Source organism: Ammospiza caudacuta, chromosome 1, assembly GCF_027887145.1.
Source record: "Ammospiza caudacuta isolate bAmmCau1 chromosome 1, bAmmCau1.pri, whole genome shotgun sequence".
Lineage (NCBI taxonomy): Eukaryota > Metazoa > Chordata > Aves > Passeriformes > Passerellidae > Ammospiza > Ammospiza caudacuta.
In genome coordinates this window covers 135,292,290-135,309,038 of record NC_080593.1, presented here as the reverse complement: position 1 = coordinate 135,309,038, position 16,749 = coordinate 135,292,290, and the positions used below count along the sequence as shown (strand labels likewise).

General features: G+C 42.0%; 1 protein-coding gene across 1 annotated transcript; it reads right to left on the bottom strand.

Annotated features, from left to right (window-relative positions):
* Positions 1-1,781: 1,781 nt before the first annotated feature.
* On the bottom strand, positions 1,782-15,152 carry TMEM64 (transmembrane protein 64). The gene is given in 8 exon segments (XM_058807567.1): positions 1,782-4,428; positions 7,102-7,257; positions 12,826-13,727; positions 13,730-13,785; positions 13,824-14,011; positions 14,013-14,304; positions 14,392-14,561; positions 15,081-15,152. Coding segments are annotated over 8 exon segments (2,031 nt in total). The 3' UTR covers positions 1,782-4,233.
* Between the last annotated feature and the right edge of the window lie 1,597 nt (positions 15,153-16,749).

The following is a 16,749-nucleotide window of genomic DNA, read 5'->3' as shown; positions in this document are numbered from 1 at the left end:
TGGAGATTGCATGATGTAAAAAGACTTGTCACACTAACTGAATACCCAAGTTTTACAGTCCTTTATTACCTTGACTGACATAAGCTTACGGGGCTACATCTTGGAAACACTGTCTTCCAAAAAGGACGGCACCTAATATTCAAGTCTCAGAACCAGGCAGAACAAACCCTTCCACTACCTTGTTAATGACTTTTGCTCTAAAACAAAGCAAAACCTCCAGTACATTAAGCCTGTTCTGTCAATTTCTTTAGCAATGCATCTGAAGCTCTAAATAATTAGAAGGAAAATTAGAGGACTTTTCACCCTCACAACAGCAAATCGGGCCCAGCTAATTTCCCAAATGAATCAAGAATCCAGAGCCAACCAACTACATATTAGTCACTTGGCTAGCAAGGAGGACTTTACTTACACTAATGAACTTAGGACTTCATTAAAATGTAATTTTAAGTTTAGCAATACACCAGGATAATATATTGCAGTAGGAAAGGGACAGGATTGACACTGCAGACTCAGCTTCTTGCTACTTATCACTAATAAATTAATATAAATTAAAAATCAATACAGCAGGATAGTGCGAGACAAATGCTAATGTCCATGAAGAGAGAATTTGTTAGACTCATTGCCCCTGTGCTGCCAGGCACATCACTAATTCTGCAGGACTGGAGAGGATTGAGACAAGCTGTTTTGCACAGCACAGCCAGAATTTGCATCAGCTCCCCTTCTGCAATCGATTCGTATCCCCTCATGCCCAAACCATCATCTTACACAGACAGAACTAGTGCCAGCTTTGAATTATTGTGAGGAAGCCTGTCACAGAGCTACCCAGGTTCTTTACTTGCACCATTAAAAATGACCACAGTGTGAATGGGAACTCTTCTATATTTCATCTTGAGCATCCTATCCTAGATTATTTGCGAGACAACTGATTACTCCAGTTATCTCAGTCAGTCAAAATCCAAACTGCATCAGCCTCCGGTGGAAAGCTGAAAATGAACACAAAGGATCCGGTATGGGACAAAAGCCACACACAATGTAAGAGCAGCTTTCCATTCTTCAAACTTGGCCTCAGCAATGCTTGCCCAAGTTGTTGTGCAAAAATCAGTATGAGAATAGTATATAAAGCTCTGGGACTAAAAAAAGGATTTTCTCACAGATGCTTAGTCTAAAGTTAAATTTTGACAAATTTACTGCACAATTGCACTTACCACAAGGCAGAAGAAAAAATGGTGCCATGCAGCTGAGAGCTTTTCTTTATGACCTGCCCTTTAGGCATCTTTCATATATAAAAAGCAGAAATGTCACCATCATGACAACCCAGAAAATATTCTTGAAGGTGACTTGCCACATACTGTTTAAACTAGATTCATACCTTTGTGGGTTTTAACTAGACTAGGTAGGGAGCCTATCTTAAAAAAAAATAATTACATCACTTTTACTACTATTATGTTCAGAAATATCAATTCTCTTGCAGTTTTGTAGTATGTTTCTCATAAGCACATATATGCTTATTCTTCTATTAAAAAGGCAGCTGCAAATACCAAACCTTTAAAGTACCTAATAGAATTAAGCATGTATTTATTTAAATGAAAGTAAAAATTGAGTCTATTTCCCTTGTCAGTAACTCCCCACCCAAGGAATTCATCCTTATTGTTTCTCCTTTGATGCAGACAATTATCTTTGTATGACTGCACGAACATGAGATTCCACTGCACCTTCTTTTCAACTATGTCATAGCAATTTAAACATTTAATACATATTCCTTTAAAGAAATTTAAGTGAATTTATTGTATAAAATTATGATTGGCATGGTACAGAAAAGTTCCTTTTAATGCACATTTCCCATTAACTTGTACACAAATATTACAAGTATCAAGCAAAATGCAAAAGTCTTAAGAACTAATTTCATACTACAAAAGTGTTCACATAGTGAAGTTACTCTGGTTACAAAATGTCATGGAAATAAAAGCACTTCAAAATACATATTTGGGAAATGTTTTAAATAATCAACGCAACCTTAAGTTAGTTACAAAATGCAAAGAAAGAGCTACCCTCTTCAAAACACTATTGTTCATTTGGCAAGATAGAGCAAAGTTCAGATCAGTTCACTGAAGGACTGTTCTTCACAAGAAACAAACAAACAAAAAAAACCCCTTTAATTAAGAAAGGACTCAATTATACTATGATGACAAATAACGCCATCAAAAAGTTATCTGGCTCTCTTGTTTTCACACAGGAGCTGTCAGAGGCAGAGATGTGTAAATGAACACTTCCAGGTAGATACAGATTGCCTTTTCAAAAACCAACCAATCAAAACTAAATCCAAAACCAAATGAAACCAAAACAAAAACCAAAAAAACAAACAAATAAAAAAACCCAACAAAAAACCCAACAAAAACAAACAAAGAAACCCAAAACCAAGCCCCTAAACAACAGAAAGGAGACAATCTGAACTTTGTTGCTTTCACTGGACTAGCCCAGTTCTTTAGGGCGCAGGACCCAAGAACAGCAATCTGCAAAGGACATGTATTTGAGGAACAAAATGGAACTCCCGCTACGAAGGAGCGCGCAGGTGTTGGGTTGCGCGAGTGCTGCACGTCCTCTCGGTAAGGCTGTCAGAGGCTCTCACATCTCTGCTTCCCAATGGCCCTGAAGACCCACTGTTCTTAAGACAAAAATGCTTGGACCCTACAACCAACCTTAAAAAAAGGAGGCACAGTCATACAGCTAGGAAATAACACAAAATTTTGAAGACTGAAAGCATCCTTAAAAACTCACACAAAAGAACTACAAAAGAAGCCATACTTTACATTATGTTTGTATCAGATGACTTGCATGTGTTTGAGCCACTGAACGTTGGTATGTATATCTACATGAAACTCACGCATACAGAACATTGTGTTCAGGCATTATTTTTGTTTTACTTTTAGACACACACACAAGTTACTGCCAGGTTATCCAGTCTATTTAATGCAGTGAAAAACAGTCCACAGCAGGCGTAAAAGGAGCAGTATCCAATATAGTTTTGTCTTGCAAAAATGGAGTCAGAATTCCTGAGTCTCAGAGACATTGCTGTCCTCTCCATTACTGGATTATTTCTTTTTTCCAAGGAGAACCTCTAGTTTTCGTTTCTTCACTCTAATGAAATTTGTAATAGATTGCATCTTTTAAAAAATGTAAAACTAGTACAAAAGATGTGCCAACCAAAGTGAATTTTTAAAGCTTTTTAAAGGGAGAGGGGATTCACTTACAAAATAAAGGCCACCTTCTTGTAAAATTAGTACTGCTAATATCCCACCATTCTGTTTAGAGCAGAGATTAAACTCCCTGTTCTAGAAGCCTTACAACATACAGTCACGTGAGCTGAAAAACTTCATCCTTTAAACAATTAAAAATATCATATATAGGACTAATGTGGAACAGCCCTTTGTTACAATCACCAAGGTGGCAAAACCAATTAAGTGTCATTCAAATAGTCATTGCAATCTAACTTCTGTATTTTCCCTTGTACTTTGCATATTACACAGTGTAACTTAAAATGTAATTTAAGAGCACTTCAGTCCCACAATGTAGGATTTAAGCTTGTATGAATACATTTGCATGGCTCTGCAACATTTGTAATGACTTAGAAAAATACATTCAACCAAAACTTTACATAGGGTTCCATTTTTTTAAATAAAAAAATGAAGAAAAAGCCAAATGGTCCCATCATTAGCTAAATAATACACTCCAAGTTCTGGAAGCAATTCCTAAGCAAAAGCACATTCAAGAATAACATACATTGAATTGTATACTTTCTCATTCACCTTTATCAGTAATAAAATTCTACTGTATATAATTATTTAGCCTTATAAATAATGCTAAGCAGAAAAATATTTACCTCTGTGCTAATTTTTTGTTTATAGAAGCATTTCTCAGTTTATAGGAGCAAAGGAAAAAAAAAAAAAAAACTACTTAAAGTGCAGATTACAGGCCATGACAGGCATTATAAATGACCAAAGGTGCAGCCAAATTTGCATTTACATCTTAAGTTACTTTGCCATCTTCCTTATGTTGCTAGAAGTCACCCCATGTGCAATTAAAGAGCTGGTCAGTTGGTTTGTGCCACAGTACAACCTGTAATCACTTGTAATTTTTTAAAAATCCATTTCAATTGTCCATAGATATTTCTAGGCAAGGTTCAAGATATTTCTAGCTCAGGTTCACAAAACCTTACTTAGTCATTAACACTTGAAATCACACAATATTGACACCCCCTCCAGAGAATGCTACTGTCCTCTTGTTGCAGTATGTGGTTGAGCCATTGATGCTTGGCTGAGTGTCTTTAACAAGCGATGTCTTCATTTCCATTTCACACGCTACAATCGCTGCATTGAGTTCCACTTGAGCCCGGTGAACGACATAAAACGAGAGTCCTATGCTTATGACAATCTGCAAATAAAACAAGAGTGTTGTAGGCTCCACAGGCTGTGCGAATGAATACAAAGCAACTGATCTGAATGAAACAAAAAGTTTTCAGTGTAAAGATTCATGAAGGCATCTGTTGACTCAAAGCATCACATGCAAGAGACCGGAAGGGAGATGAACTCAGCCCCTGAGTAGCTCTAAACCTGCATATGCCAACAATGTAACGAGCATGTCAGAACACAGACATCACACAGAGCTTAAAATATTTATATACATTGAAAAGATAAGTTTCTTTCTTTCTGTTGAACTCCATATACATGTTATAAAGCAATCCTTACACCTTCTCTCTTCAATACAACACCAGTCAAGTTTTTAGCTGAGATCCTCCTTAGGGAAAAAAACAAACATAAAATCTTCAAATAAAAAGCAAGGTGTCTCATAGTGAGAATCCATTTTAAAGAAGCAAGTTCCTCTGCCTTTTTAAAAGAACATTAACTAGCTGGAATCTGCAGCTTCCTTTCAAAAAGGCAAAGAAGTTATATTACTTACAACAAAACCTAGAGTTCTGAGTCTAAAACCTGAACTTCATTACTAACTGTAGGGCTGCTTCCTTTAACATTGAGTACTATTGCTTAAAACACCTGTCAGCATGGCAGACAGTGCTGGAATATCACTAAGACAACTGACAAGTATGAGCACAGGACAACTGCAGCTGCAAGGCCCCCTGGCAGTCTCTGACCAAACCAGCTGCTCAGAGCAGGGCTGGCTCTAAGATTAGAACAGAACTTTTGTCCAGTCAGGTCTTGAAAACTTTTGTAAAAGAATAGAGATTTCACCACTTCTTTGGGCACTCTGCTCCAGTGCTTGACTACCCTTGGGGTTTAAATGACGTTCCTCATCAATTTATGCTACACATTTCAAAAGCTGGCTAATGTAAGATTCACAATGATATTATACACACTGATTTTTGAATAGATAGGAAAATTTCTATTCTAGAAGCTTACCCAAATATTTAAATTTGCTTTGGTTTAGAAATATTGCTACCAGTAACCTAGTTCCCTAGATAAATAATTTAAAAAATATATTTATATACATAGACAACCATGAAATGTGAAGGATTTTCAGAGCTATTTACTAAATCAAAGTCCCATCAAAGCTCACCCAGGCAAAGCACTTAGCAGAAGCCTGAGAGACAGAGGGAGAATGTAAATAATTTCTCCACTAAAGGCCTCCCCTTCAGTTATTCAGTCATGTCCCAAGGACTGGTCTCAAGGAGGTCAGTACTCCTTTTAAAACATTCAGGCTACCCAGCTACCACTTACCTGAGCACCATTTATGTTACAACCTATATAATCTGCAAAGGAGAGTCAATGTCAATTAAAAAAAATAAATATGTAAATGGGGAAAAAAAAAGGAAAAGGCCACTAAAAACTTCTACCCTGAAATAACATTTCATGACTAAAATAATAGCTGATCAAGAAATCATTTATTTTCTCTTTCATTTATCAAACTATCTATGCCACACTTACAAAGGCATTTTAACCATGTTTCATGAAAACTATTAATTATATAGCTTCTACTTCTATTCAGTAGAAATAGTTCTATTTAAGAGTGCACAAATTTCAGGGCAAGGGAGGAAGGTATGTCCTAAACTTAGTTTTCTATGTTAGCATTGTTAAACATCAGCTTTATGACTGTAAAAACTGAGAAACTGAAATTACTGCAGTACCTACTGAAAGCCTGCAAACCATGGTAATTATTAGACAAACACAGCCTGAAGTACTGTCACTGTCAGAGGAGGTTTTAATAGATAGTATAATTCAGAAATATCCATAACCTCTCTACTCATAATGGTCTCACACTTAAGGCTTATACGCAAAATTTACTGATAAATTATTTCAAGAGCTAAGGTCATGTAAAGGTACTTAACATACTTTTCATTAATTTACTCACTTGTAAAATTAGGATATTCTAACTTAGGCATTAGGGAAATAGTACTCTACAGCATTTTTGATATCTTTAATATTTATGCAAAATGGGTATGCTGAGTGCTAACAGTGAACAGTGCACAAATCCTGGGTCTACACACACATATGCTTTTGTGTAGGGGTGGTTGACAAGTCTAAAATTCAGCAGGTTACCCTTGAAGGCAAGGATTTTTCTGGATTTTCAGTCCAGAACAGGGCCAATCAGTTCCAAGAAAAAGAAAAGCCATAATCTGGGGAAGTTCTCTGCCTTAGCTAGCTAAAAAAACACTAACTAAAAGCAAAGGAGAGCTCTTTCCTGCTGTCTGTGCTGCAAACAACACAATCCATGAGAGACAATTGCAGCCTCTAAAAACAAACTGCACGCTTCTTTCCTCCCCACTGTGCTCTCAGAATCAGTCTTAAACGTGCAGACCTTAATATCCAGCATAAACAGAACAGAATACTGGGGATACAAGCATCATAAAGTCACCCTAGGACAGCAAGAGAAGAAAACTTACTGAAAACCATATCAGAAAAAGAGAACACTGAGTAAGTTCTGCTTTGTGTTATGGTGAGGTGTGAGAGAATTACACTTTTCCCAGACCATAAAACTAAACCTAAAGAAATCAGTACACTGGGAACCCATTTTTCTGGGTATCTAGCAACAGAAATCACAGAGAGACAGACAGCACTGTTACCAAGGTCTATGAAAGCAGTTATTTTAACTGACCTGTAAACCAAATACAAAATAGCCACTAACACTTTGTTCTGCAATCACGTCCTCCATGGTGCGCAAGGTAGTGCCCAAGTACGAGTTCAGGAGCTGAGTAGGAAGCAGCCCAAGTGAAGAAGCCATCAGGTAGTTGGGTAGTGATAGATCTGTAATCTGAATTTTAAAAAAAAGAGTAAGAAATCAAAAGCAGCTTCAATACAATCTATGTGTACAAACAACCAGACTACCACTTTCCACAACCATCCCTGCAAAAACATTAGAGAATATCCTACATTCCTCCACTGAAACTTTGATTCATGCAGAGGGGAAGATAACAGAATGATATATTATGTATCTAGTTTTTATCTGGCCTTTTTAAAATTACTAAGTTTGATTTCACCTTACATTATGCAACATCTCTGTGCAACAGTCAGTAACTAGGGGTGCGATTACCCTCTTCACTGAAGATATTTATTTCTACCTGGTGAACAGAGTCCTTGGACTTACGAGAATTTAATTGTGAGAAGAAATTATTTTATCGAATGTGAAAGTCTAACACAAAAATCTATCGGTTTTGCATTTATGCATATGGCAAATAATACAAGAGGTAATTGCTCAAAACGTCACTGTTTCAAATAGGATCCAGGTGAACAGAATGGCAGATAGAATTTGTCTATGCAGGGCAAGTTATGAGTTTATTAAGATACTCTTTCAGTGATCCCTGAATGATGAGCAATACCCGTCTACATCTATACTGATATAGAGGAGTATCATTAAGATTGTCTACCAAAGGTGTCTTGCATCTCACTTCAATTAGTGAACAAATAGTATGCATAGCTACAGGTTTTATTAATTTATCTGGAGAAAACACTAAGAATACTTTGGTATCTTCTTCTCTTTGCTGTGAGGTTCCTGTTCTGTGTCAATAGGTGGACGTAGAAGCTTACACAGGAACAAAGTACACAGTACCAGCTAAATTAGCATCAGCAGCCATCGGGAAATATTAAAGGCAAGTGTCATGAGATCAAAAGGTATTTACACAAGAAAAAAGAAAAGAGGAAACTGGATTAAAAATGAGTATGAAAACAATGATTTTGAAAACAAGCAGTCCAAAAAAAATTCCAGATTAATTCAGTTGATAATAACAGAGATCTAATTAAAAACAGCTCTAACACTGAGAGCCTACATGGAAATTATTGACCTTGCCAGTTTTGTACAATGTTGAAGACCAAAGAATAGCAGCAACGTTACTCATTTCATCATGCTATTCTTAAAATAAACTTCAGTTACTGTGAAAGTCACAGTGCTGAATTCTCAGAGCTCTAACTACCATCAGTGGAAAGTTTTTGGGAGGAAGGGCAATGGAGGAGCAGAATGCAATGAAGCATAAAGATTAAAAATAATTCACTGGAACAAGATCCAATAAGCCATTTCCAAGCTTCACACTGCATATTATACTTCCCACAGACTGAAATATATACCAGCACCACAAATATTATATTTCCTTCTCTAGATAAGGTTAATTTAGATTTATAATGAAAAAGGATTACATAATTATGTCAGAACTTCACATTTGACCAATACTTTCAAAACACTTTTTTAAGCATTGTTGTAATCTGGGCCATGTAATAAGAATGCATAGTCCAAAGTTCCCATATTGCCAAGGGAATGAAGGAGCTGCTATTAAAAGTTTCTGAAATACTAACTCAGAGGCAAGCTTTGCTAAGTAGGACACTATCATTACATCTAATGGAGCTGGGAACATTCCCAAAGATTGCTTTAACACTCTTGGCACCTCTCTCATTTGTGTAGAAGTATTAAGGACACTTCAGTTGCAGAGCAACATGGCTGCACACCTGGATGAGTCCCGAAACAACTGGACCTCCTGAGTCATGAGAGAGATTGTTTCCAAATGAAGGGGAGACTGCCCCAGTGGATACACTTAATTGCAGCTTGTGCTTTCCACTGCAATGAGAGCTAAGGAGAGGGTGGAAAAATTTTTGAGATGTCATTTTAACTGAACTGTACGTTTAAAGCTACAGTTGTATCCCTTTCCCCAGAATGCACAGGAAGTGGGCAGCATCCCTGCCTAAGAAACTTGAGAAATCATCAATAAAACCTACAGCTTTCCATACTTTTCGTTCTCGGAACTTTACTTGTTCTATGAACCTGCCAAATTGGTATCTGCATGGCCAGGCTGCCCAACAGAGCCTACCAGGGCTCTGTTTCTGGTGAAAACTCAAGCCAGCAAAAATTAACCCTGAAATCCCAAACTAAGGACAGATGCAATTGTGTTATGGGCCACAACAGAAACACATTTAAACTGTACTCAAATACAATTAAGAACTACCTAATTACCCTGATAACAATAGTCAGAACCCCCCCACACACCCTCATGAAGCCTTGGATAGGCTTTGTCCCATGGAACACTTGTGCATTCTTTGCAGCTGACACCTTTGGTCAAGGAATAAATGCTTCTGTCAAGATTTTGCTGGAGGCTCCCATGCCTTTAAGGATTTCAGCACAATATTTCTTCCCTCACTTTACAAATTCCTGTGTTTCAGATCAGGTAGGCTTAGTGACCAAGGGCAAAGGATAACTGGTGCTTTTTTTCCTCAAAAAAAGCCCAAAACAAAACCCCCCAGAAACACCTCTTCCTGCTCCAAAAAAAAAAGCCAACACCACCCCCTAAAAAAAATCCCAGTAATACAAAAAAAAAAAAAAAAAACAGCTGCCAACTTTCCAACAAGCAGAGGAAGTAGTGTGTATGTTCTTGCAAAGCAGGTACCATTTCTTCAACTCTGACTTCATTGTGTGCGTTTCTGAACCCAGAGGTGCACACTTGAACACTCAGATTTTTTAAATCAGATTATTTCTTTCATGTAATATTCCCCTTAAAGAGGAGAGGGGAAGTATGAAATCCCATCTAACCTACATCTAGCATTGCAAATAACCAGGCTGCACAAATCTCACTCCAAGAACAAACTCGTGGGAAGGAGATGATAACCTGCATACCAGGCCTCCTTACAGAACTGCCTTCAAAACACTCCAGAGCTGGCAAGGTGAGAGAGCTGTGCATGGGCAAACACATCAGTAAGAGCTTTCAAACCCACCCCAGCAGCCCAGGCCACTCTGGCATCAGGAGTGACAATTAAGCAAAACTTAAAAGAGAAATACAAACATACTTTCAGTTAGCAAGTGCTATATTCCAGAAAGGCAAGCAAATGCATTACCTCACTCCTCTACCAGCAGAACAATCTTTTAAGAAGCAAGATGTTCATGTCGGGCTCGTGAGACACTAAGGAATTTGTGTTAACTTTCTTCTTATGCTGTTTCAATTGATATGATTCCCTCACTAATCAAATCCTAAGAAGCTCTTCCATCTTTCTCCACACCCCCTACAAACCAACCTCCCGAAAGCCCTCAGCAGATGGTACATGCCACCAAACAAGTGCTTGTAGAAATCATTTAATCCCAGCCCTGCAGATGACCCTGCTCACATCAAGGTTATGCCTTTCCCCAAACCTCATGTGTCACTTCCTTCCTTCTCTCTCATTTAAGTATTCTCGGTATGTCCAGTTTACTTTAAAATATCCACATAGAAAACATGCATAGACCACTGGAAAGTTAAAGATGTGTACTTTTTTTTAAGTTCACTGTTGTTTAAAAATTAATGCTTTTAAAATTCATTGCTGAAGTTGCTAGCATGGGGAAATGTATTTTAAACTTAAAACGAGTGTAAAGTTTTCAAATAAGTGAGATTTCAACGGAATGACAGCTTGGTCTGTGTAGGCAGAAATCTGTACTTTTTACATAACTTAAATTTGACTCAAAATAAGAAAAATTCTTGAACTCCTAGATTTGTATGCATCACTTTTTGGTGATCTAGTAGCTCATATTACATGTTCTGAGTGAAAAACTGCGTATACACTATGCATTATTTGACTATGCTATAAAGCAGTAAATCAGGAGTAATAAACATAACCAAACTAAAATTAGCCAAAAAATCCAAGTTACTTAGCATAACTCAAGCATCTGGTTTCATCTCATTTCCTATCTATTATTTTAACACTGAAACCATCCACTTGGAAAGAAAATTATTTAGCCTGCAGAATATGGAAAATACAAACCACAATGATTTACAGCATCATTTTAATATTGAACTGGCCTGAATACTCTGCTGAATCGTGTTTCCAACAGAAGGGTTATGCCAGGAAGGAAATAATTTTAACTTGGTAATTCTCTGGTGTGTTGTTTAGATCCAATACTACTCTATATCATCTGCTGACTACTGCAAGTGACTTCCCAAAACTGTGAACAAGCAGAGCACAACAGCTCTCCCCACTTTAGGAGGGTGACAGCACAGCAGAATCTTCATCTGCACTTGGACCTTGGGCTCCAGGAGGGACTCTGCTCTCCCTGCTGGACAGGTCTAAGCCCCTTCAGTAATACAGGTTAACAAATAAAATAGCAAAGGTTCAGCTGTTCAGTTTCTCATTCTTAACAAGAAAATGTTAAAGGATTTCTTAAAAAGAAATTACAAGTTGCTACAGTTCTTATGGATAGAGATTACAGCTCTGGAGATGAATGCTCCAGTTCACACAGTTTCATATACAGCAATTTAAAATATTTGGTGTGGATGTTAAAGCCCAAAACTGAATGGATTAAATTTTACTTAATAAACAAACTTGGTATTTGGTGACGTACTAATTGCAGCCAGATGATTCTGTCAAAATTAAGCAAATGCATTGGAAGGGTACAGGATCAGGACTGCAGACAGGGTGGGCTATAAGAAAGTGTCAGACCCAAACATGTGCTTAGATAGTCACTTGTATTAAAGAATATACAAATTACTGATAACATTTGAAGTATTTCACAATCCAGTTTGCTTTCTTTTGGCTTCGCCCAGTTAGCAGATACAACTGAGGCATAACACAGCCAAAACGAGATCCTTCAGACAAAGTACTCAGGAAGAAAGGAGGGTCTGAAATTGTCATCAGCAGCACAATACTCAAACAAACCACCATCCATGTTCTTTGCTTTTTTCCTTTAAGATGATCAGATACCAAATGAATGTACCAATTTGCACCTGAAAATAGAAAGAAAAGCAAGACTAACCCTCTTCCAGACTCAAGTTTAAACTAACTTTCAGTGCCACTCCAGAATACAGTCCCTTTCCAGGTCTGAGGCTACATGCTGCTCTGCCCAAAACCTGCAACCTATCTTGTGTGCATGGACTTAACATCCTGTATGGATTTGCCAGATGCATGGTACAAACACCAACCACACCGAGAAAGAATTTTAATCTGTCTACTTCTTTTTTTCCAATATGATTACTTATATTAAGTAGTTTAGGAAGAGCTGGCAAGAGTTTTCCTCAACTCTTGCTATGTTTTAAAGTTGATCACTTTAAAGCAGAAACACATCATGTCTGTTGAGTTCTCCACAGATTTTGCTATGCGGCACCTTGGTGATTCTAACACTAGGATACAGTTTTGAAGGACAAGAGAGCAACTCTTAACACAACGCCAGTGAGCAAGGCACCTCAAAAATCTGCCTGTGTCCCTCTGCATGCACAGAAGAGCAGGCAGAGAGGGTCGTTTTTACTGTTGTTAAAAGAGAGAGAAACCACGGCTTGTTCCCAGGAAAGAAAGCAACCTCTACCAGTAGGAGCAGCCACTGTGCCCAAAGACATCCCTCCAGCACCTGTCTTCCTTCCGCACAGCCCAAACAGGGACTCACCGCGAAGACGGCGTTCTGCAGCCCGAAGGGGATCAGCGTCAGCCGCGACAGAAACACCACCTTGAGGCCGCTGCCGCCCTCCACGACACGGACGATGGCACTGAGCGTCCCGCTGCTCTGGATCCTGGCCCGTGCCCAGCGGGCCAACAGCCGCCTGCAGGCCACGTGGGCGACAAAGGTGCCGACGAGGACGCCGAACACCATCAGCCCCATGCCCAGCACGAAGCCGTAGAGGTAGCCGGCGGCCACGTTGAGCAGGATGTAGCCCCAGCCGCACGGGAAGGACACGACGATGAAGCCCACGGTGAAGAGCAGCACGCCGGCCAGGCTGTCCAGGCTCTCGGCCCAGAGCAGCAGGTCCCGCAGGTACTGGCGCACCAGGGCCAGCGAGGCGAAGCAGACGGCGGCCAGGACGCACAGGCTGAAGCAGCTCTTGCACCAGCAGGTGCCCAGGAGGCAGCAGGAACAGCGCCAGCCCCGGGCCTCGGCCAGCCCATGCCCGCCGCCGCCCGGCTCGGGCAGCTGGCAGAGCAGCAGCTCCGCGGGCGGCAGCCCGTCCTGGTCCGCGCAGGGCCCCAGCAGCAGCCCGCCGGCCCCCGCCGCCTCCGCCGGGACGAAGCCGATCGTGTCTCCGCTGCCGCCGCCTCCCGCTGCCGTCCCGGCGGCTCGGGACAGCCAGCGGCCCAGGTCCTGCCGGGCGCCCTGCGCCGCCGCCTGCTTCACGGCCCGGGAGAGGAGCTGCAGCGCCGCGGCCCCCGCGCCCAGCATCCCCCCGCCCCGCCGCCCGGCTCCAGCGCCGCCGAGCCGCGCAGCCCCTTCGCTCCCCGCCTCCCCACGCAGCCTGCGGGCAGGGGCGGCCGTTCCCTCATCGCCCCGCCATGGCCCGGCTGCCGAGCCCGGCCAAGGGCCGGGCGGGGGCGGGGAAGCGGCGGCGGGGAGGGCGGGGAGGAGGGGGCCGCGCTTCACCGCCGCCCGGCGGGCGGAGGGGCCGGAGAGGCCTCCGCGCCGCCTCCCGCCTCGGCCGCGCCGCCGGGGCTACGGCGTTAGACGGCGGCGGGGCCGCTCTCTCCGTCCCGGCAGCGGCAGCAGCGGCCCTGGCGGAGCGCGAGTCCCGGGGGGCGGCGGCGGCGGCAGCACCGCGGCTCCATCTCCCCGCGCTGGGCTCCCGCTCCGCTCCGGGAAGCGCCTTCTCGGAACGGCGGTGCCGATGTGGCAAGCCCGGGAGGGAGGAGGCCAGGCGAAGCTCCGGCGGCGGCAGCGCCCGGCCCCGCTGCGGGGCTCGGCCGCGGCGCCAAGGCTCCGCCTCCCGCCCCGCCCCGGGAGCGCCCCGCCGGCCGGGTGTGCCCCAGCGGGGCCCCGCCGCCCGCCTCGCCCGAGCCGCCCCGGGCCGCACACCCCCTCGGCCCCGGTGCCAGCCGCCCCCATTCCCGGCACAGCCGTGACCCGTAGGGTTTGTAGAGAGCCGTGCTGGAAAGCGGGCTGTTTTCCATTAGGGGAGCGCAAGGTTCAAGCATCACTGACTGTACTGGTACTCTTGCGCTCCCTTGACAGGTCTCCCTCTCTTACGTGAGGGCTTTGTACCGCAAACACCCCGGCTTGCCCGTCTCTGTCAGGGGAACGAGCCTTCCCCGACCGGCACCGGGCTTTGAGCCGGGGGGCGGCAGCCCGTGCGCCCGGGCTCCGCGGCACCTCCGCGCCAGGTCAGCGTGGCTCACACGCCCCAAGGCTCGGACCCACTTTGGCACGGTTTGGGGTTGAGTTTTGAGGCATTGCCAGAAAGAAAGAAACAGCCTGGACATGGAGTGAGGGCTCCATTTAGAGGGGTGTTTTCTCGGGAGCCTCGCTGAGGCTCGATGGCTTCGTAGGTCGCTTTTGCTCTGGTGTTACTAATGGCAAGGTGCAGAAAGGGTTTGTTTTCTCTACAACGCTTATATATATACAACGTGTTCCAGGGGAGTTATACTCCCCTGCTGGGAAATTTGCAAGCGTGTATTAAACGAGAATACGTGTAGGTTGTAAGGTTAAAGGGTGATTGGAAACAAACAAACATATCAAAATTAAGAACATATCTTTAAGTACTGCAATTATGCACTTGTAAAATGCAATGGTAGAAACAATATAATCTGGGCAAAATCAGCAAATCAGCCTAAGAAAATGACAGATGTCTTTGAGAGCCAACAGCAGAATAAAACCTCTGTACAGCAGGGAAATTGCAGGTAAATGTCTCCAGCATAACCTGCTTTCGTTGCTGTTACCTGTATCTGAGTGAGAGCATTTGATTTTGTCTTCACTCTTTGCTTGTATGCAAACACAGGCAGGGCATACATCCGGAATTGTAATAATAAAATAATGTCAACAAAACCCTGCACTAGAGCTTGTAAAGGATGATGGGCATGCTTGTACATTCAGTAAGGCATTTCAGCAAACAGGGCAGCCAGAAGGTCAGTAGATCAGGAAGACAAAATACTAATTTCTGGTTTTATACTAAGAGCACATATGTCTTTGATGTGGATTCAGCTTGTATATATTTTTGTTCAATATATTATACTTTCATAAAACAGGAAAAAGTCTGTGTGGAAGTGTCTAACAGAGTTACAGCTTTTCACGGCCCCTCCCTTGCTGTATTTAAAGTGCCGAACCTTGTACTCTGAGCTGGAATGAATTTCTGGCTGTCACTCTAGAAGCTACAGGGTTCTGTATTTATAATTGCAGCAAATGTACTTGAAAAGTGACCACAAGAGAGTATGAAGAACATAATGGTCTATCTAAGTGACAGTTTTGATATTACACTCTAACCTATAAAAAAAAAGTTAACTGGTTAGTGGATATGCTTTTCCAGTCCCTAGGAATATACAGGCTGAATCTCCTTGACCTTATCCATCACCTGGGCTCCCAAAAATAGCTAATCCTGGCATCCTTCTGTTCCCTGGAGCAATAGTTCAGGAAGGAAAGGCAACAAACAGTCTGATTTTGAGTGACACAGACCATGGTCATGGAGCATCTTTGGATAAACATCCAAGTGAGGCCACAGGGATTCATCAAGACTTGGGCGGAGCTGGTAGCTGCTCCCTCATGCACAGAGGATACAGCTACAGAGATGAGAGGCAGTGTCAGCTGGCTCCTCTGAGCCTTCCCGGCACGCTCTTACCATCTGAAGAGAAAAGCAGCATCCTCACACACCCTTGAAAATGTGCCAAATTGGCACATTGCTAGACAAAATGCCGGACAAAATGGTCTGCCTTTCAGACTTACTAGTCAGTGAATCATAGGATATTCCTGTACCATGGATGATGCAGTTGCAATGATACAACAAGCAAGGTAAGATCTCTAGGGAAAAGCAGTTATCTTTCTAATCACTGCACTTAAAAAACTAGGCAAGCTCTTGAGCACACAGTTCCTGGACAAACACTTTGTTGTCCAAAAAAAGATAGGGCTTTTTGTTTGTTTTTCCTTTTTCCCCAAGTAGATAGTTGATTTAGTGAATAATTTGCAGCAAATGCTGTCTAACCCGTTCTTCTAAAAAGCACAGCTGTTACTTTTGGAAATTATTTGAAGTAATCAGAATAAGAATTATAGGTTTAGTTCATATGTGTTTAAATTATTGCATTAAGTCAACTAATACTGCTCCTATACTTCCTTAGATGGATCTAATTACTTCGATTTTCATTATCTCATCTATCATGTGAGCTGTTTTCTTACCCATCTTAATATTTAATTTTGGTCTTTCTCAATGAATACATATAAAACCTGAGAGGCACAGGGTAACAGCTGGAGTAGTGTTCTGCTTCAAGAAAAGGTGTTTCTGTAGAAAGATGCTCTCACAATTATATAGATGGTAGGGGATATTAAAGAATTTTTGCCATAGAAGAGTTTTTTCCAGGCCTGCAGTGTAGGCTGAGGATATTTCCTTGTCCTGGCACAAGC